The sequence below is a fragment of the Phascolarctos cinereus genome, unplaced genomic scaffold, assembly GCF_003287225.1.
Source record: "Phascolarctos cinereus isolate Bilbo 61053 unplaced genomic scaffold, phaCin_HiC Scaffold_3;HRSCAF=262, whole genome shotgun sequence".
In the NCBI taxonomy this organism is placed as follows: Eukaryota; Metazoa; Chordata; class Mammalia; order Diprotodontia; family Phascolarctidae; genus Phascolarctos; species Phascolarctos cinereus.
The window spans coordinates 96,685,720-96,705,423 of record NW_027555736.1 but is presented as its reverse complement, the minus strand read 5'-3'; the positions used below and the strand labels follow the sequence as shown (position 1 = coordinate 96,705,423).

Here is a 19,704-nt window from a genome sequence, read left to right as displayed (position 1 = left end):
AGTTGAAAATGAATGTTGTGAAATTGTAAAATACATGATTGCCCTCCCCCAAAAAAAAGAAGCATGAGAAAACATTTTATCTTGTTCCCTTCGCAAAAGCAGAGAGATCCACAGTTGTGGATTACATTGCATATAATGTCAGATTTTTAAAAATATATTGATAAATTTTGCTGATTTTTTTCCTATCTTTTTAAAAAATAATTTTATACAGGATAGCTTTCTGAAAGGGGAAGAAAGGGATACCAAGAGAAATGTAATGGAATAAGTGATATCAGTAAAGTCTTTATGGAAAAGCCAGTAGGTGTTCACAAGACATTATACAAGTGCCTTCTCTCAGCCATTCTGGAAATAATAAGTAAAAAATTAGCGTGTACCTATGCTCTGCTAAGTGATAAAAATGAAACTAGACACAATCACTGCCCTTATAGAGCTTATAATCTAGTGGGGAGATTAAACAAAAAGCACTTGAAAATGACAGATGAATTCAAGCATCTTTATTGAGTAGGTAGTGGAGAACTATTGTTTTTGAGCATCATTCTTCCTGATGGACATCTTTGATTGTGTTACCTCATTATGTTTTGGCAGTTTTGTATAGAATTAGATGTTCAAGCCAGGATACCACATTTTAAGATGTACATCAATAACCTGGAAGGTTTCCAAAGGAGATTGATCAGGATTGTGACTGGCCTCAAGTTTGTACCATATGAGAATTGACAGAAGGAACTGGGTAGTCAGGCTCAAAAGATAAGAGTTAGATGGTTGTGGCTGTCTCTAAGTACTTGAAAGTTTTTCATGTAGGATTGGGATTAGAATTGTTCTGCTTGGCCCTAATAAAACATTGCCTTTTAGGCATGGGTAAGAAAAATCAACATTGCTTCAGTTCTCCACTACCATTGAGCTTTTTGCCATTAGGACCCCAAACAGCACCAGTGTTTCAAATATCAGCAAGTATTCTCACTTGCAAAACTGCCCAGCACCCATCAGCTAAGTAGTAGGCCTCAGACACCAGTTCCCAGCAGAAGCCAAGCACGACCTTATAGTAGGATTTCTTCTAACAGTGCAGTTATCACATACTGTCTTAGAAGAAGACAAATAGTCTAGTGCTGAATCTGAGTTTGTCAGTTTCCTGGAGTACCTATCACTAGTTATTTCTTCCCCAGTATTTGAGAGAGAATTCAGTGGCACTATCCTCCTTTCATTATAGGATACACAGTAGGTGGGAATTATTGTTGAATAATATTTCATCCTAATGTTAGCAGATTCCCTCTTTATTTACTAATTTTTGTGATTCAGAGTCAATAGCTACCTAGTGGAAAAATTACTTTTTATATTAGCGCTACCTGCTCTCTAGTACTGTCTACCTCAGTCCTACCCTTCCCAAATTTCTAGGCTGTTAGTCCCTCCCCTTCTCCGTCCCCTTCCGCAATCCTCTTTCTGTGTATCCTTTTTTATTGTTAATGAACCTCACTTCGTGTAAGATATCACTCTCTTCCATCTTGCACTTACAGAAGGCTGGTTTTCCCAAGAACACCATTCATCCTAGACCACACTATAGTCCCATGTGTACCTTCTCGCACATACCTTGACACATGGGTCTAGAGAGAAGAATGAGCAAGTTTTAATCTTCACTGCTACTTCCAGACCATCCTTCTGCCACTTTTACATAGCAACTTCACTTCTTTTAACATTCACTTCAATTATATCACCCTCTGCAAATTTGGTGCTAATTATCTAGTAGCCATCAGGTTTTTCCTCTCTTTTTTGAGTTCAACACCTGGATCATAGTATTCCTTTTTGTCCCAACATCTGCCCTGATATTTGGAGCATTCAGTATATGTAGGTTGACTTCCTCTCAGTATTTAAGTAACATGGCACAGAACCTAAAATTCTTGTAGCTGGAAGAGTAATAGTTCTGTTTCTAGTGATGAGAAGATTACAAAGCAGATACACCTGGAATTTATCACATGTAACTTCACTCGGTTTTTACTAAATAAAATTTGCTTTCTCTGGATCAAAATGCCTTTTCACATCATTATCTGATATGATTTTGTTCTTATCTGCAATGGTGCTATTTCTGTTCTTGAAGTGGCATTCCCCGGGCGATTTAAAATTCCAGTGGAGATTTAGTTCCTGTTTATCAGTAGGCCAAAAATGGTCAGCTGTGTGAGGAAGTACTTATTAATTCAAAAATAGCCTGAACAAGTATTAACTTCATAACTAGTATCCCTTCTCTGTAAAATGAAGCTTTAAAGCCATATACATACTGTTATATTAATCACAATCATCTTTACAGTGAGGATAAAAGGAAAGTATAAATATTAAGAGGCCCAGCCACCAAATAAAAGATGAATTATAATATTGAATGGTTCTAGTGTTGAAAGGTTTTTTTTAAAGTTACACGTGTCATTGCTCTAATTCATGACAATTCAACACATATTTACATCAAACTGGCCTATACCTACTTTTTTAATGCTGTCTAGTCACCAAAAAATGCTTATTTTTTTGTGCACAGTAAGGATACAGAAATTCTGTAGGATTACCTAATTCCCAAAATTAGCATGGCAACTGTTGCTAGAGAAAAAAATAGTTTACTAAATGTGGTTTATTCTTGTTTTTAAAAGAGCAAAAATCTTTTAGGAAATAAGTCAAGAACCTCCTTTCAAAATAGGACTTGCTAAGTGTATATACACTTGCTAAGTGTATATACCTGTGAGTGTTTAAATTGGTTAGATTTAACAAGATATAACTAAAAACAGCTTGCATTTTGGTTGGGAAGAATGATTAATTGCCAAATGAATGGTTAAAAAAAAGTGCTATGGAATAAAAGTTGAATGATTATGTTAAATAATTAGTTTTCTAACTGCTGAGTAAATATACGTATCCATATATAGTAACCCAACTTGCCAAATACTTTTGTTAAATAATATATAAAACAAGGTATAGATATTTTATATTGAATTTAATTTAATATATGATAATACATTTCTAAAATATAGAGAGTTTTGTGGGGAGGAGGCAGGGATTTTTAACAATGCAAGTCCTTCCATATGGTTCAAGTGTGAAAAAATGCCAAGGTACTAGTGGCTTCTCTTCTAAGACCTGTTCTGAGTTAATGAGTGGTTAGAGGAGGCCTAGATCAGCCTCACTAAAACAGAAAATTGGATGCTTTGCCATTTCTTTCTCTTCTGTGACTTATTGTTCTTCTCTGTCTATGATCTGTCTACTCCCCTTTGCCTTTTATAGTTGGAGGAAATAAGAATTATTTTTCTAATTGTTGTTTCAGCTACAGAAAAGAAGAAAGATATAGCAACAGTGATGACATCTATACTTCTCTGCCTCCCTGTCACTGAAATATCTCTTTTCTCTTGCTACTTCTATAACCTCCTGACTTGGGAGAAACCACTTCATAGGATGCCCTCATCAGTTTCCAGACCCCACTTTTCCAAAAGCAAATTTCTGCAATTTATGAATGAAAAGTCAATTCATTATGTAGAATAATAGAATAATTCTTAAAAGTTGATTTTTGAGAAGCATATTTATTATAACCATCTTTGTTTTCTTAAGTGATTACATGCCATTTGAGTTTTTTACAATTCTGAAACAGATACATAAACTAGGAAAGTTGAAATGTTAGATACAAAATTTAGTCAGCTTACAGAAAACTTTAAACTGTCAGTACAGTTGAAATCCAATGTATTGTGATAGCAAAGGATTGGAGAAAAAAAGTAGATGCCCATTGATTAAGAAATGGCTAAACGTATTTTGGTCCACAAATAACAATAGTACTGTGGGATAAGAAATGATGAATGTGATGAATACAGAGAAGCATTGAAAGATTTGCATGAAATGATGCAGAATGAAGTAAGCAGAGCCAACAAAACAATATCCACACTGACTACAATAATGTAAACAGAACAACCACAAAAAATTCAAAAGAATTGAATGGCTTGAAAGAAAGAGATAAAAGAAGGCATCTCACCCCATCCTCTAGCAGAGGTGGGATATCTGCAAATATATATTGCGCATATTTTAAGACTTTTTCAATGTATCAAAGAGTTATGCTGATTTCTTTTTCCTCTTTCTCTTTTTTTTGTCTTAAATACTGGGTGGGGGAAGAATGTTATTTTATGGTAACATAAAAGAAGACATCAATAAAAACTTACTTTTAAAATAAGAAATCCAAAATTTGTCAAATTCTTGTGTGACCTCCACTACCCATACTCTTCTATGGTTTAAACTCATTCACCTTAATGCTTTTTTTTCATCAAAAATACATGACTATCTTAATTATTGCATTTGCAAAAAGCTCTTGGCCAGTAGGAAGGTAGTGTGTTTCATCTTGAGTCTTCTGGAATCATCACTGGTCATTGTGTTGATCAGAGTTCCTAAGTCTTTCAAGGTTGTTTTTCTTTACAATATTTTTGTTCCCATGTCTTGGTTCTCCTCACTTTACTCTGTATCTGTTCATTGAGTCTTCTCAGGTTTCTCTGAAACCATCCTCTTGTCATTTCTTACTGCATAATATTATTCCAGCTCATTCATATGCCACAACTTATTCAGCCATTTCCCAATTGATGGATACCTGCTCAACTTCCAATTCTTTCCCACCACCAACCAAAAACTGCTATAAATATTTTTACTCATGCATACTTAGAGTTTGTTTTGCTTAAGACCAATCCGTCCTTTAATCTATCCTTTCTTTTATCCTTTCCTTCTGTCAAGCATTCTTCTTAATCTTTACGTCCTTGTTCCTTGTTTTGCATAGTGCACATTTTGACAATAAATAATTAAAATATATAAAGATTTAACTCAATAAGATTCATTATGTCTACTATGCAAGTCACTAGGTTAGGTGCTGGAAATACGAAGACAAACAATTGTTGCCAACAGGGCCCTTTCATTCTATTAAGTATTATACTATATTGACAGAGGTAACTTACCAAGTAGTTTGAGGTTGGAGAGAACACAAATACCTGAAAGGAGAAGGATCAGGGATTTGTGATATCAAGTAAGGCAGATGAGGGAGCTCCCAGGCCTTCACTTTTTCAGTAAAGTAGGGAGCCAAGTCCTCTAATAAGAGGCAGAAAGAGAATAAGTGTCCTAGCGGGATTGTGGATCGACAACATTTGGAATGACCACTGTGGTGAGTTTCAGTATCAGGGAAGAATTAAAAAGATTTCTCTGTAGTAGCAAAGACCTAACTGGGATTCAGAAACATGAGTTTGTAGTGAACTTACTGAGTTGGCAGCTTCATGTGACTTTCTCCAGTCTTATTTGGTAGCACTAGAGTAAAAATGGAGAAGATAGATGGTGGAGGTAACTCAGAATTGGGATTTAGCAATGTGAATGGTTGTATGTCATGGAGGCAAATGATGCAAGAGTAGAGAATGGTATACTGTATAGTTGAGCTGGTCACCTATAGGGTGAAGTCTATGAAGAGGCCAGAGAAGGGCTAATGGACTGGTAAGGAGGATTATTGGGATAGGACAGATTTAGGAAGACAATAAAATGGAAAGATTGGAGGCCAAGAGGTTATGATGAGGGAGGGGAACATCAACTTAAGACCGTAATGTTAGCCCACTTATAAGTGATGGTGAAATCTAAGGTGTGATTCCTCTAGTGACTGAGGTGGGTACAGATTTGGTTCGTCACAGTTGAGAATATTTAAGTACTGAGAAGCTGATATGTTTAAGAGATTATTAGTGTGATGTTGAAGTTCCCAAGTATAAAGATTAAATTTGGGGTGGGAAAGAGAAGACTGTGAGCCAGGTACTGAACTCCTTGAGAAGAGAGGGAAAGTAATATGGAGACCAGTAGATTGTAACGACAGGGATCTAGAATGAGTGATACATACAGATGAATGATCCCTGAAAGGGATGAATTTCTTGGTGATAGTGGCATTGAGGAGCCAAGAATATGCCTAATTCTTCTGCTGGCTTATGGGTCAGGTAGTTAGCAGGATTTGAGAAAGTAACCAAGGATACAATGTCTTGGCATGGGGATGGGGCAGGTTTACTTGAGCATAAGAAGTTTGAATGTAGGAGGAAGAAGTTTAGGACAAAGAGGAGTTTGGTTTTTTTGTTTTTTTGATAGAATAAATCTATGTTGTCCATCTAGTTTCATGTGATAATATGGAAAACAGGAATTCTTCATCAGTTGGCTTGGGATTGGTAAGTTAACGTCTGAGTGATGAAATATAATTTTGGAAGCTTGACAATATTTGGGGGCTCAGTTTTTCAAACAGGAAAATCTAGAGGACCTCGCCATTTATAGGGGATACATCTTTGAGATCTCCTTGACAGACATCTTTAACATATCTGTGCCTTCCTCTTTACCATACTTTGGCACAGATCATACTTTCATTACAGGAGAGGTAGGCTCTGGTTCCCTACCATTATTAAGTCTAAGCCACAGTCCAATGAGAAAGCTAAAAATAGGTGATGGTTTTCTGATTAGATCTCTCAAACACCAGGAGTATATCTTTAGGTTAGCTTGACCATGAGAGACACTATTCTTCTTCAACTTTAGCAATGATTGACCCACAGCTAATGAAATTTTGTAAAAGAGAGCTTTATTCCCAAAAGATTTGTTAATCAAATTCTCGTAGTCATGGCTCAGTTTTGTTTCCCTAGCTGAATTATAGGCTTGAGGAGAAGGTCGGTATCTGATACTTTTATATTCTTCCTCCATATACCCAGTAATGAACACATAGCACTTAGTACAGTGTGTGGTTGATTAATTTTCTAAAGACCTTTAGATACTAATCAATTTGTTGGAAACTATATATGTTATTATTCTAAATGATGAATTTCAAATGAGCAGTATAGACAGAAGACCTGCATCACTTAAGAAAAATCACTATGGTCAAGGTAGGTTTAATGGAAGTATAATTTAAGCTGAGTTTTGAAGGAAAAATAAAATTTAGATATGAGGAAAGGTATTCAGGAAAAAAAAAACTGATTGTGTGACCAAAGATGCAGAGGGATGAATGTTTGTGATATGTTCAGAGATTGAATAGATCAGTTTGATTTGCATGCTCATTGTATGCCCTCCTTTGAAAATTCCATTTTTAATTGTTAATTTAATATCAAAGCCATGATTCATTTACATGAAGATTATTAAGATACCTTCTAAAGAAGATCTATATTACAGGAAAACTAACAAAACCTGACAGCCAGCTTTTATTCTTAGTAAGGTTTAACTTTTAAGAACTCCAGGGTTCTACTCTTGGGCTTAGTCATCAGTTTCCCTGAATCTTTATTTATAGTGCTGCTGTACCATAATTATATATTTAAGAAACAGGCCAAATATTTCTCATGTCATTTTCCCTTTAAGGTGCTGGCAAGTTGAATAATCTAAAATTAAATGCTCAATTGATCATGATGATGGTAAGCGGATTAAAATTGTTTTTCACGTGTGAATATTGATGTAATAACTCCACAGATTTTCTGGACCTTGTACTCCCATACTTTGAAGATTAATTTTCTGTTTTTGACAGTATTTTTTAGGCCCAGCGTTCAAATATTTGCACTTCTCTTTGTACCTTTTTAAAAACTGATGCAATTGTATTTTGTCTGCCTAAAAATAAATAATTTTCCTCTTTCCAGGGCTTCATCCATCACCTCTTCTTACTCAGTGACTTCCAAACATTGCTCTCTAAATCCACCTTTCTACCTGTTATACAATTGTTTTGCATATAATGTGTTGTTGCATATACCCAATGGCCTCTTGTTACAGTGGATCAAATGTATATTCTTCCCTCCCATTGCCAGTGGAGCACAAGTTTGGCAAATCTTTCTGAGCCAAAAAAGCTTTAAGTGTGGTACCCATGGCAGCTCTGTTGTCCAAGAACTGGCTTAGCGTGATTCAAGAGGCTCATCGCCAGAAAACTGGTCACCAGTTGATGGGGTTTTGTTTGTTTTGTAGCCACTGCAGTTCATAAAGACCATCTGTGAAGCTATAGAAAGGCAAGTTGCAGTAGGTTTTGTGGAGGGAGTTTTCTCACTGACTGAAATAATAGGCTCTTGAAGTACTGAAGTAAAATACATTCTCATTTGATCCTTACAACAACTCTGAAGCATAGGCAGTGTAGGTTTTATCTTCTCCTATTTTATATATAAGGAAACAAAAAAAACCTTACCCAAGATCAAAGAGTAAAGGGACTCAAACTGAGGTCTTCCTGGCTCAAAATCCAATGTTCTTTCCACCGTACCACATAATCAAAGGTGTGTGAGACAGACTGTGAGTTTAGGGGGACTATAGAGAACATAATTTCAGTGGAGCTTCAAAGAGAGAAGGCTTCCTGAAGAAACAAACACAGCATATATAAATTATTTTAGACACATGAGTGAGGAGAGGCAGCATACCAAGGGCAAGTGTTACCTGATGGCATGTGCCATCCTGATAGTACATAACCCCAGACCATGGACCATTGTTGCGTCTTGAAGCAGTAGCGTAGGATTAGGATCTTAAGCAATAGTAGTAGGGAGCTTGTGGCACAGTAAATAGAGCACTGGGTCTGGAGTCAAGACCTGAGTTCAAATCTGGCTCAGACACTTATTAGCTGTGTGACCCTGGGCAAGTCTGTTTGCCTCACTTTCCTCATCTGTAAAATGGAGATAATAATAGCATGCATCTCCCAGAATTATTGTGAGGATCAAATGAAATAATAACTGTAAAGTGCTTAGTACAATGCCTGTTACATAGTAAGTGCTGTGTAAAGTTAGCTGTTATTATTATTAGCCAACCAATCAGCAAGCATTCATTAAGTACATACTGTGTGCCAGGCACTGTGCTAGGTGCTAAGGATAAAAGGACAAATAGAACAATGCCTGTTCTCAAGGAGTTTATATTCTATTGAGAGAGACGACATGTACATGTACGAATATACAGAATAAAAACAAATACATCCAAGGTAATTTTGAGGTGGACAGCAGCAACTGAAGGAGAAATCATCTAATTTTAGTTTCCTCATTTGTAAAATGAGGGAATTGGATTAAATGGTCTTTCAGGTCATATCTAGATCTGTCTGTCTTGTATAACACTTAATAGTTTTCAGAGAGCTCATACATACACGGTGTCTCATTTGAGCCTTATAATAGCCACATAAAGGGCTCAGAGCAGGTCACTGTATCCCTGTTTTTACTGAGAAAAGTGAATTTTAGAGCAGGTAAGTTAGCTAGGAATGTAGAAGATCTGGGACTAGAACCCAAGTATTCTGATTACTGTTGCACCATTGCTTTTTCTATTCAGTTACTTGGATTTATATAATTCTTTTAAGTTTTATAAACACTTTATCCTGTGAAGTAGAGAGTGAATACTTTTTTTTTGAAGGTGAATGGGCTCAGAGCTATACCCAAGGTCACACAAAAGGATTTGAAGGCAAAAAAAGGCCTTCTGATTGTTCTACTGTTGCATCTTCCCTCAGTTTCCTCTTGCAGTTGAATCTGCATCCTTAATCTAACTCCAACAAGGGTTTCCAGACCAGCTCAAGTGATATTCTATAGCCAAGAGTCTTCTGCTATTAAGAATATCTGAATCAGTTCAGTGCTCCATCCAGCCTAGTATTCTGAGATAACATGGGGTAGTGAAAAATACATTTCCTTAGAGATCAGAGAGAGAGCTGATTTGAATCCCATCTCTACCTAGCCACCTCACTGGCTGTTGTTATGAGGATCAAGTGAGTATATATAAAACACTTTACAAACCTTAATTTTCTCATAATTGATTGAAAGATGTAGAGAAAATCCAGCTGTGCTTATAATTTGTTGATTACAAAAAAGCATTTGACTCATAACAAAATGCCTGTCCAGTGGTTCTCCAGAAAATTATCTCTATCTATACATATGTTAAGATTGTACAAGATTACTTGATAGATATAACCACAGAATTTTGTACAGTCATCTTTGCATTATCAAATGCCAAATGAGAAAGTATTGAAAAAAGGAGACATATAGCAAAAATGTTCTGTATTGTTATGTATGGACCCAGCCTTAAGTAGGGAGAGCGTGGGCTGGATTGCATTTGGGAATTTGCACAGTCAACTAACATTTGCTAAGCGTGTGTGCGTGCGCGTGCACGCGTGCACACACACACACACACACCCCAGCATTGTGCTGGGACCTAGGTCTAAAAATGCAAAAGTGAAAGAATGTCTCCCCACAAAGAGTTTACATTTTACTTACTGTGATCCTATGTTTCTTGACACAAAAACTCACAGATTTAGCAAAGTATTGAAGTATAATTTTTGTAGCAACACCGAGACATGATTTGTGGAAGCATTTGGTTGACTTCTGTGAGATTAATACCAAAAAGTTAATGAAGTGCTCCTAAATATATCCTTTCCTTCCTTGGCTTCCTGATACTGGCTTTCCTGGTTTGTTTGTTTGTTTCCTTCTATTTATCATAATTACTCTATGTCAACTTCTTAGGCATTTGCATATTCTCATTTTCCTAGATTAAAAGTGGAGCCAGCTTTTGGAACAAAAGGCCTTCTCTGTAATAATTTAGTTATGCAAAGGTTATTACTGTGTCTTGTATGCATGATCACATAAGAGTTATGTTGAGAATTTATTATTTATTATTAATTTACTTGGCCCCTTAATTTCAAGATAGATGTTAGTTCTAAAAAGCATATCAAAAAAGTATATATTCTTATTATGAATCTCAAGTTTAGAGATAAGAAAGTTTCTATTCAGAAAAGCCAAATAGGTTTTCAAACCAAACTAGGCTTTCTATAATATAAAAAACTCAGGTATTTAGCATTATGATGACTGTCAAAACTCTTTTAGAAAAAAAAAATCAATGCAATTCTGTTTTTTTTTTACATTGATATATTTCGTACCCAAAGTGTTGCTAGCATAAAACTTTAGAGGAGACTATTATTTTTCTCGTGGTACTTTTATTTCTATAGTATTCTGCTTCAATAATGTTTTAAAGTATTACGTTTTTGTTCCTTTATTTACTTCATATGTACATATATATTTACAGATGGACACACACATTTACAATTAACTTGGCTTTTTTTTTCTTTTGGAGTTTGTTACTTGCTTATGGAATAACTGGAAATGTTATTAGAATGTTCTCTAAGCAAATGGAAATTTTGGTATAATCATATTTTCATAATCTATGGTCAACTAATTAGTTGACTGTCTCCACAGTATGTTCTAATTTAAGACAAAGTAGGACCTGGATGATGGTCAGGAGTGGGGAACCTGCAGCCCCTGGCTTTAGGTAATATGCTCATCAAATTGGCAAATAACACAGCCCAAGTACCCAAAAAAATCTTGACAGGCTGGAGCGATGGACTGAATCTTTTAAGAAATTCAGTATGGGTAAATGTAAAGTCTTGTACTTCAGTACAGAAAATCAACTTCATTGGAAATTTTTAGTGTTCAGCAAACAAGTGCTTGAAGCAAGAGAGTAAACTTCAAAAGTTTTATAAATGGTAGAAATATACATTTACATTTTAGTTTGTGCATTAAACATTTACAATGAAAAATGAAAATGCCACACAGTCTGAATATCAGATATAATTCAGTTGTTAATAACTATATTTTTCAGATCATTAGAATTTATTGTGCAATATCTCAATCTCTTTCTCATCTATAATGAATGAAATATAAAGTTTTTTTTTCTTTCAAGTGTTCAGACAGTAATTTTGGGGTCCCTCACTTATATTTTTAAAGTTGCAAAACTTGATACCTTTTAATTTCTCTAGGTGGAATTAAATTTCTGGTTTAGAAGCAAAGCTTGTCCACTGCCAGTAAAGAACACAGTATTATTCCTTGCTGGGATGAAAAAAAAAGTTTTAGTGATTTTTATATTCAAAATGATTTGCATTCAAAGCCACATACCTGAAACTGTGTAACTAGATATTCCTATATGAACTTATTTTTGTTATTCTAGGACACTTATCTCAGTAAGATTGGAGAGTAGAGTTCACTCTGAACAGGCTATGAATCATTTGAGATTTTTGTCCTCACCAAAAAAAAATTGCAAAGTCATGGAAAAAATAAAGAAAATCAAGCTTATTGAATTATTTTCAAAACTAGAAATTATATTTTAGTGTTAAGATTTTTGAGGGTTTTTTTGCCAATGGAGAAAAAGTAATGTTTTAAATTTAAAGAAATAAATGTGATTGTATACATATGATTTGTTATTGAGATTTTAAGTGAAATCTTTTAATTTTCATTTTAAACTAGAGAGATAACTAAGATGATAATGTATACTTTGATGTCTTTAAAGCAGATGTTTAATGGAGTTCTGTTATAACCAAAGCTTAACTTAGCTTTGGCCTTGTGAATGAAAAATATTTTTAATGTCTGTCTTGGTCTCCAAAATGGCGAAGAGCTTGTGAAGCTAATTCTTTAATGATGGTTGGGTTTTTCCAAGTATCAGTTTATAAAATGAAATAGTTTCAGAATTTTAAAGGTTTTTAAACAAGTATTTTCAGCTCCAGGAATTCTTTTTTTTTTTTTTAAACAAAATGTACTCTTGAATTTTTCCAGCAAATATTCATTCAGAATATAGTATTAAATGTATACAAAGAGGTATATACACTCTCTCAATGAATCCAGCATAACACCTTCAAGTTTTTTTCCTGTGCTTAGTTGACATGCTATACTGATTACATAATAGAAAGCTCTATTCCTAAGTTTGTTTTTTTAGCTATCTTATCTAAAGGAAAGTATGTTTTAATTATCATGACAGTCAAAACAAATTAAAAGGTTTGTATGTCAAGAAAACATTTTATTCAAATAGATCTTATTTATAATTCTTAGAGTGTGCAAAGGTTTGAGAATTGAAACTTTAAAAGAAGACAAAATGGTAATAAATTCAAAATAACCCATTCTAAGTTTGAGTTGAATAAATATTATGTTTTGGTACTAGTTGCAGTGTTTCCAAGGGACCTAAAGAATTTCTAAATGGAGGAGAAATTTCAAAATTTAATTCCCCTCTGAAAATCAAAGGAATATTATAAATCATTTTTGGAACAAGATGTATTTACATAATCTGGAATTGTTGTTGGCTTTTCAGAGAATCATGCCATTTCCAATGCCACACAAAGGGCATATTACAAGTAAGACTTTAACATTGGGCTGAGACTATATCTTTTTCTTATAGTATATACTACAATGACATTTCCATATAATTAGTGTTAATAGCCTAAGAGAAGTAAGGCCTTTATCTGCTTAGATTTCTTTTTTATAGAATAATACTTTTTATTATGTGTACTCTTAGATACATACAAAGAGCTTCTCTATATGCAAATATGGTGATTCGTACATATGTTTTAATTTGGTTAAAAAACATTAATACAGTGTCAACAAGTCTCTCTACTTTTACGTAATTTCTGGTTTTGACTAATAGTATTTTTTTCCCTCAGTAAAACATTGGTCCTTTTAAAAGTGTGAGAAGTTGTGTTCACACAATATAACACGTATGGCTTTGCCTTTTCTTTTTATACTTTTCAGATGGCCTTCTCGTTGTTGGTGTTCATTCAGCTAAATTTCCAAATGAAAAGGTTTTGGATAACATTAAAAGTGCTGTTCTTCGCTATAACATCACCCATCCTGTGGTTAATGATGCTGATGCTTTCCTTTGGCAAGATCTGGAAGTTTCCTGTTGGCCAACCCTGGTCATACTTGGACCCCGTGGAAACATCCTTTTTTCTTTAATTGGAGAGGGGCACAGAGAAAAATTGTTTTTATTTACTTCAATGGCTTTAAAGTACTACAAAGAAAGAGGGCAGATTAAAGACAATAAAATTGGAATAAAACTTTATAGAGATTCTTTGCCACCTTCTCCTTTACTTTTTCCTGGCAAAGTAACAGTAGACAATGTGGCTGAGAGGTTAGTGATAGCAGACACTGGACATCACAGAATTTTGGTTGTCAGAAAAAATGGACAAATCCAACACAGCATTGGAGGTAAAATCTGCTTGAAATATATGTGTAATATACATTTTTATGATACAAGTTATGAAATTGAGATGATTGAAAGTGAAAATTATGAACAAAAATTCCTGAGCATCGTAATAAAATAATTTTAGCTTCTGTCACATGAAATTAATCCAGTGTATCATGAGTTTAAATGAAGGTGATGAATACCATGCTGCAGCATCAGTGTGGTGGAATCATGGTTGGTAATTATAAAACATATTTACATTTTAAATTCACTCATAATTTTGTCCCTTTAAAAGAAAATGATAACATGGTTTCCGAAACTAGTTTTGTTTATTTATAGAAATACATAGGAGCAACTAAGTGGCGCACTGGCCATGGCGTCAGGAGGACCTGAGTTCAAATGTGACCTCAGACACTAGCTGTATAACCCTGGGCAAGTCATTTAACCCTTATTGCCTCTCCTCCTTCCCAGAAGAAATATAAACAATATAAATGTAGAGATTATTTCACTTTTCTGTTAAAATAACTTTTATATTGTTAAAACAATTATAGTGAAATCTGGAATGTTAGATTATAAGGTGTGGAAGTGTAATTTGTTTAAAAGCTAAGAAGGAATTATTACGAAGTAAAACCCAAATTTTAATTTATATAGAATTTCAGTGCTTAATAGCTTGTAGGATTTTTGTGAAATATAAGTTTTACTTATTTTCCATCAGAAAACTGTCATGGCGCATTGGAAAAACCATTTCAGTTCAAATCCCTTCTCCAACCCTTAGAGCCTTTGTGACTTTGATCAAATCATTTAATCTCCCTGGGCCTCAGTTTCCTCATGTGTAAAAGAAATTGAGGTTGGACTAGATGGCCTCTGAAGTTCCCTCCACCTCTCAATTTCTGCCGCTTTTATCCTAAAACCTCCGGCACAATGTAAATAAAGAGTGTTCATTTTGCTTTTACAAACAAGCATCAAGATAGCATAAACCATTTTCTTGAACAACTCTATAGATTCTGGACTAGCCAGTACTACCTGGTCAGTCTACTTTTTAAATAAGATCTATTAAGACGTTGTAAAGACAAACAGCTTTGAAAGATTTAAGAATTCTGAGCAATACAGTGTCATCCAAAAGAGTTGTGATGAAACATGCTGGCCATCTCCTGACAGAAGTGATGGACTCAAGGTGCAGATTAAGACATGTTTTGGATGTGGCCAGTGTGGGAATTTATTTTCCTTTACTGCGCGTATTTGTTGCAAAGGTTTTGTTTTGGAGCATGAGGGAAGAGAGCAAGCATTTATTAAACACTTGCTATGTACTAGGCACTGTACTAGGTATTTTACGAATAATATTTGATCTTCACCACAACCCTGTGAGGTGAGGGCTATTTCTATCTGTTTTACAGTTGAAGAAACTGAGGCAGACCAAGATTAAATGATTTTCCCAGAGTCACACAGCTAGTAGGTGTCTTAGGCTAGATTTGAATTCAGGTCGTCTGGACTCCAGGCCCAGTATTGTACCTGCTGTGCTATCTAGATTTTTCAATGGTGGGTGGAAGGGAGATAAAATAGATTCTTGTTCATTGAAAATTAAATTTTAAAATATTAAAGTTAGGCTTAACAATTTCAGCTAACACATCGCTTTCTACTAGAGGCCTTTCATTATCTTTCCAGCTATAAGTGCCTCCCTCTCCCCATTACCTTGTCTTTATTTGTATATGTTTGTTTATTTATTTAAGTATATGCTATCTCCCTTGATAAAATGCAAACTCTCCAGGGCATTTTATCTTGTTAGAAAGTTATAATGGAATCTGGAACTTCATATTTAGATTATAAGGTGTGGAAAATCTAAATTAACAGTATCTTGCACATAATAACTGCTTAATAAATGCTTGATTGTTATTTTTGTTTACTCCTTTAACAAGACTGAATTCTGTCAAAGGAAACAGTAATTTTTCCATTGTCACTAATAAATTAACAAAGCACTTGCATTTGCTACTTTTATACATTTGTCAGCTGTTTCATACAATTAAGCTATTAAAGATTTGTAGCAAATATTTTTGTCCATTCCATCGTAATTTTGTTATAACAATATAATATTATTTTGGTCATTTTTTTTTCAGTCTCAATTCATAGTATACACAGGTAGGGATTAATAATTCCAGTTGAACAGTAACTCCTTAGAATTGCTTAATATTCAAAATAGTAATTCTGCTCCATAACTCGAATCCAAAAGTTTCCAAACAAGTTTTCAAAATGTATTACATAGTGCCCAAAATATTCATATGTGAAAATTAGGGACCTATTGTTAATCAGAGAAAATGATCCCATGTAAGCCTGAAATTATTTATTCCATGATCCCAGAGTATCAGTGTCATCCATAGAACACAGCAGTCAATGCAGAAGCCCAGAAGAAGAATTAGGACCATGAGAACAGAACCATTTGCCCTGTGATCTGAGATGATTGTCTTTCATTCATTTTTTTCCTTCTTCAAATTCAAAATCTCTTCTTGTCAAAGCAAAAAGTAGTTTTCATCATTTTGGGTCTTATTCTTTTACTTCATAGGAGCTAAGATTGATAATTACCTTGAAAATTGTTTGTTATCTAAGACAATAAGAAGAAAACTCAGGAATACTTACAAAAGATTTCATTTTAAAAGTTCTTTGGGGAGAAACTTACTGTATTTGTATCACAGTCAGGAAAAAGAAAGCTTTCATTATTTTTTTTTTAAAAACCATGATTTAGGAGGCAGCTAGGTGGCGCAGTGGATAGAGCACTGACCCTGAATTCAGGAGGACCTGAGTTCAAATGCGGCCTCAGACACATAACACTTAAGTAGCTGTGTGACCTTGGGCAAATCACTTAACCCCATTGCCTAGCCAAAAAAAGAAAGAAAAAAGGGGGGAAAAAAAACCTTGATTTAAGAGGAAATGACATTTTAGAAATAAGATAAAGTAACTTGGATGCTTCATAAACCATAAAGCTGTCTATGAAAATGAGCAATAATAAGTAATAAAATCTCTTCTTGATTTATAGCAGAACAAAAGGTGGTTGAAAATATCATTGAACTCAAATTCCTTTTATTATTTATTATATTTGTTAAAAATGAAAAGCTAATTTATGATGTTAATGTACATTACAATTTTAATTTTAAAAAGAGAAATGGATGAAACAAAATTATCTTTTTTTTTACTATTTATTTGGGTAATTAGCTTTTTAAAATAGCTCAAACAATTGACAGTTGTGTTGATTTAGTCTTCCAATAATGAAAATTACTGTTTTCCCACACTTTCATATACAGTTTTTTTGAGTTTTTGTGGCAAATGATATTCATCATCTGCCCAACTTTCTGGTGATGGTTCTTTCCATCTTAGCAAGGCTGTATCCCCAGACTATGTTTGTTGTCCTGCTGCTCTTTAGAGCTTCCACAGTTTAATAAGACCTGTCAAAACTTGTACTATGTTGGCATGGCCTTTTGGAATTCAGGGTCACCTCCACACCATAATCTGACAAAGAAATAGGACTTTTGTGAAGTGGGAAAAGGGTGTGTATAGAAAAGAATACACTTAAATTGCTTTTTTAGCACCCTGTAGCAAAATCTAATAGCCTCCTTTTATACCGAGATTACCTTTCAGTAGTTAGTAGATAGTTAGATTTTAAGGGAGCAATACACAATTAAGACCACTTAAAAATTTATCATGTTGCACTTAAGTTTACATCATTATTAGGACAATTTTGAGAAATGTAGAAATAAGTACTACAAGTATGTTCTAATCTCCCAATTAAAAAAAAAGCTGAGATTATTTTCCTTTTATCTTGGTCATGTTTTGAGTAGAAAGATTTTATTAACTGACTTTTTTTTTTATTTTAGGTCCCAACAGTGGAAGAAAAGATGGAACATTTTTAGAGGCAACTTTCAATTCTCCACAAGGTGTAGCCATAAAGAACAACATCATATATGTAGCAGATACAGAAAATCACTTGATAAGAAAGGTAATTTTTCAGTTTTTTAATTATTATATACCAGTTTAAATATTCTTAATTATAAACATACCTTGTTTTCTACTTGCTGCTTTATTATTTGGAATTAGAGGAAATGATTATGAATTTTAAATGTGTCCATGTCAGTTCCATCTGTGAGAGAATAATTCCACTGCATTGTAACCTGTTCAGGCTTTATCTAGATTGTGTTCACTTCAAGTCTCCCCATTTTAAGAGGAACATTGACAAAGATCTGCAAGCCATGTCTTGAGGAACAATTGAATGACTTTAGCTTAGAAAAGAGAAGACTTGGGGGGATAGGATTTGAATAAGAAGTTAGAATTATTTTATGTAGTTTTAGAAAGCCAAATTAGGACTAAGGAAGATGGTTGGAGCCAGGATGGTAGAGTAGCAGAAAGAAGTATGGCCTAGCTCCTACAGCATACCTTCTCCAAAAAGATCTAGAAAGCATATTAGAAGTCCTGACCAAAAAAAATCCAAGAAAAAATTAGAATGAGTCATTTTTTATTTTTCAAGCTCAGATTCACTTAGGGGGGCCAAGAGATCCTATGGACACTAGGGATGGAGGTTCATCCAGGACCATGTGACCATTCCAGGGCTCCGGAACTGAAAGAGGACAAGGCTATGCACCAGGGCTAGACAAGGTCCCAGACTCGCAACCTTGACTTCATGTAGGAACAAATGCAAATTGGCAGCTCAGTTACGAGCTACCCAGTTCCAGGCCAGAGATCCAGGGCAGACCTAGGAGTCGCATGCCAGGCAGGGAGTGGTCACGTGTCCTAGGGAGGAACAAGTGTAGAAATGAACAGCAACTACGTGGCTCTGACCACAAGAACAGAGTGAGGTGTCCCTGCTTGGAAGTTCCAGAAGATAGCTGTTGAACTCAGCCACCTCAACTGAGAGGGTCTACAATTTGAGAGCAATAGAACTTCGGGCTCTTTTTGGGTCTGGAAATCCGGCCCTGGTTATTCCAATAGGGAATAGAGTAGGTGCTTATTTTTGCTTGATAAAACACAAAACTGTTATGGTTCAGTTATCATAGTAAGATGTCCACTCGGTATTCCTTGGACAAAGGTCTCACATTTAGAATATCAATAGTTAAGTTAATATTTATTGGCAGGCTAAAACTTTGTAATATTTATCATCTTCTACCCCATTTTCTTCCCTCAGCCACCATTACTGCAGAAGTGGAAAGGTGTTACAGAGGCTTAATGGCCATTTTGATTTTTTTTTTTTCATTTTTGCCACAGCCAAAGAATTCACCAAGTGGTCAACCTACTGGTAGTGATCCTCTCTCTTTTTAACTACCCTAGTCTTTGGAAAGCAGGCACAGTCTGTTTCTAGGACCATACCCTAAGCCTTTTGAACATAGGTTTTGTGCTGTGCTTCAAGAACTTAGAATTCCTGATTCACTGCCATGCCATGATAGGGCTTAAGAGCAAGACTTTGTGGAATCTGACTTTCAGGGTCTCAGATATTTGTAGTTTTTTAAGGAATTAAGTGTAAACTTGTAAGACTTTTTCCTTTTCAAAGTGTCTACGTAGATCATTTCTGTTTTAGAATTTAATAGTTGTTACACCATTAATCATAATATGTCTATATACCACTTGATGTTGAAGAACAATTAATAGAACAGTGATGACAAGTTATAGTTTTTTGATGGCCTTTCCTATTCTCTGAATTGGTTTAGAAACTATAAAAAATAAAAATAAAGGGAAGAGCATTATTATTCCTTAAATCAAGAGATATTTCCAAGCTCATCCTAGTTTCCTTTTATTATCACCATAAGTGTTTAGGAAGAAAAT

At 34.7% G+C, this 19,704-nt stretch overlaps 1 protein-coding gene across 1 annotated transcript in view; it reads left to right on the top strand.

Annotated features, from left to right (window-relative positions):
* The window catches only part of NHLRC2 (NHL repeat containing 2), a 76,599-nt gene that overhangs the window by 10,362 nt on the left and 46,533 nt on the right, over window positions 1-19,704 (top strand). Inside the window, 2 exon segments of the mRNA XM_020988096.2 lie at window positions 13,476-13,931; window positions 17,769-17,890. Of these exon segments, the coding sequence (XP_020843755.1) occupies window positions 13,476-13,931; window positions 17,769-17,890 (578 nt within the window).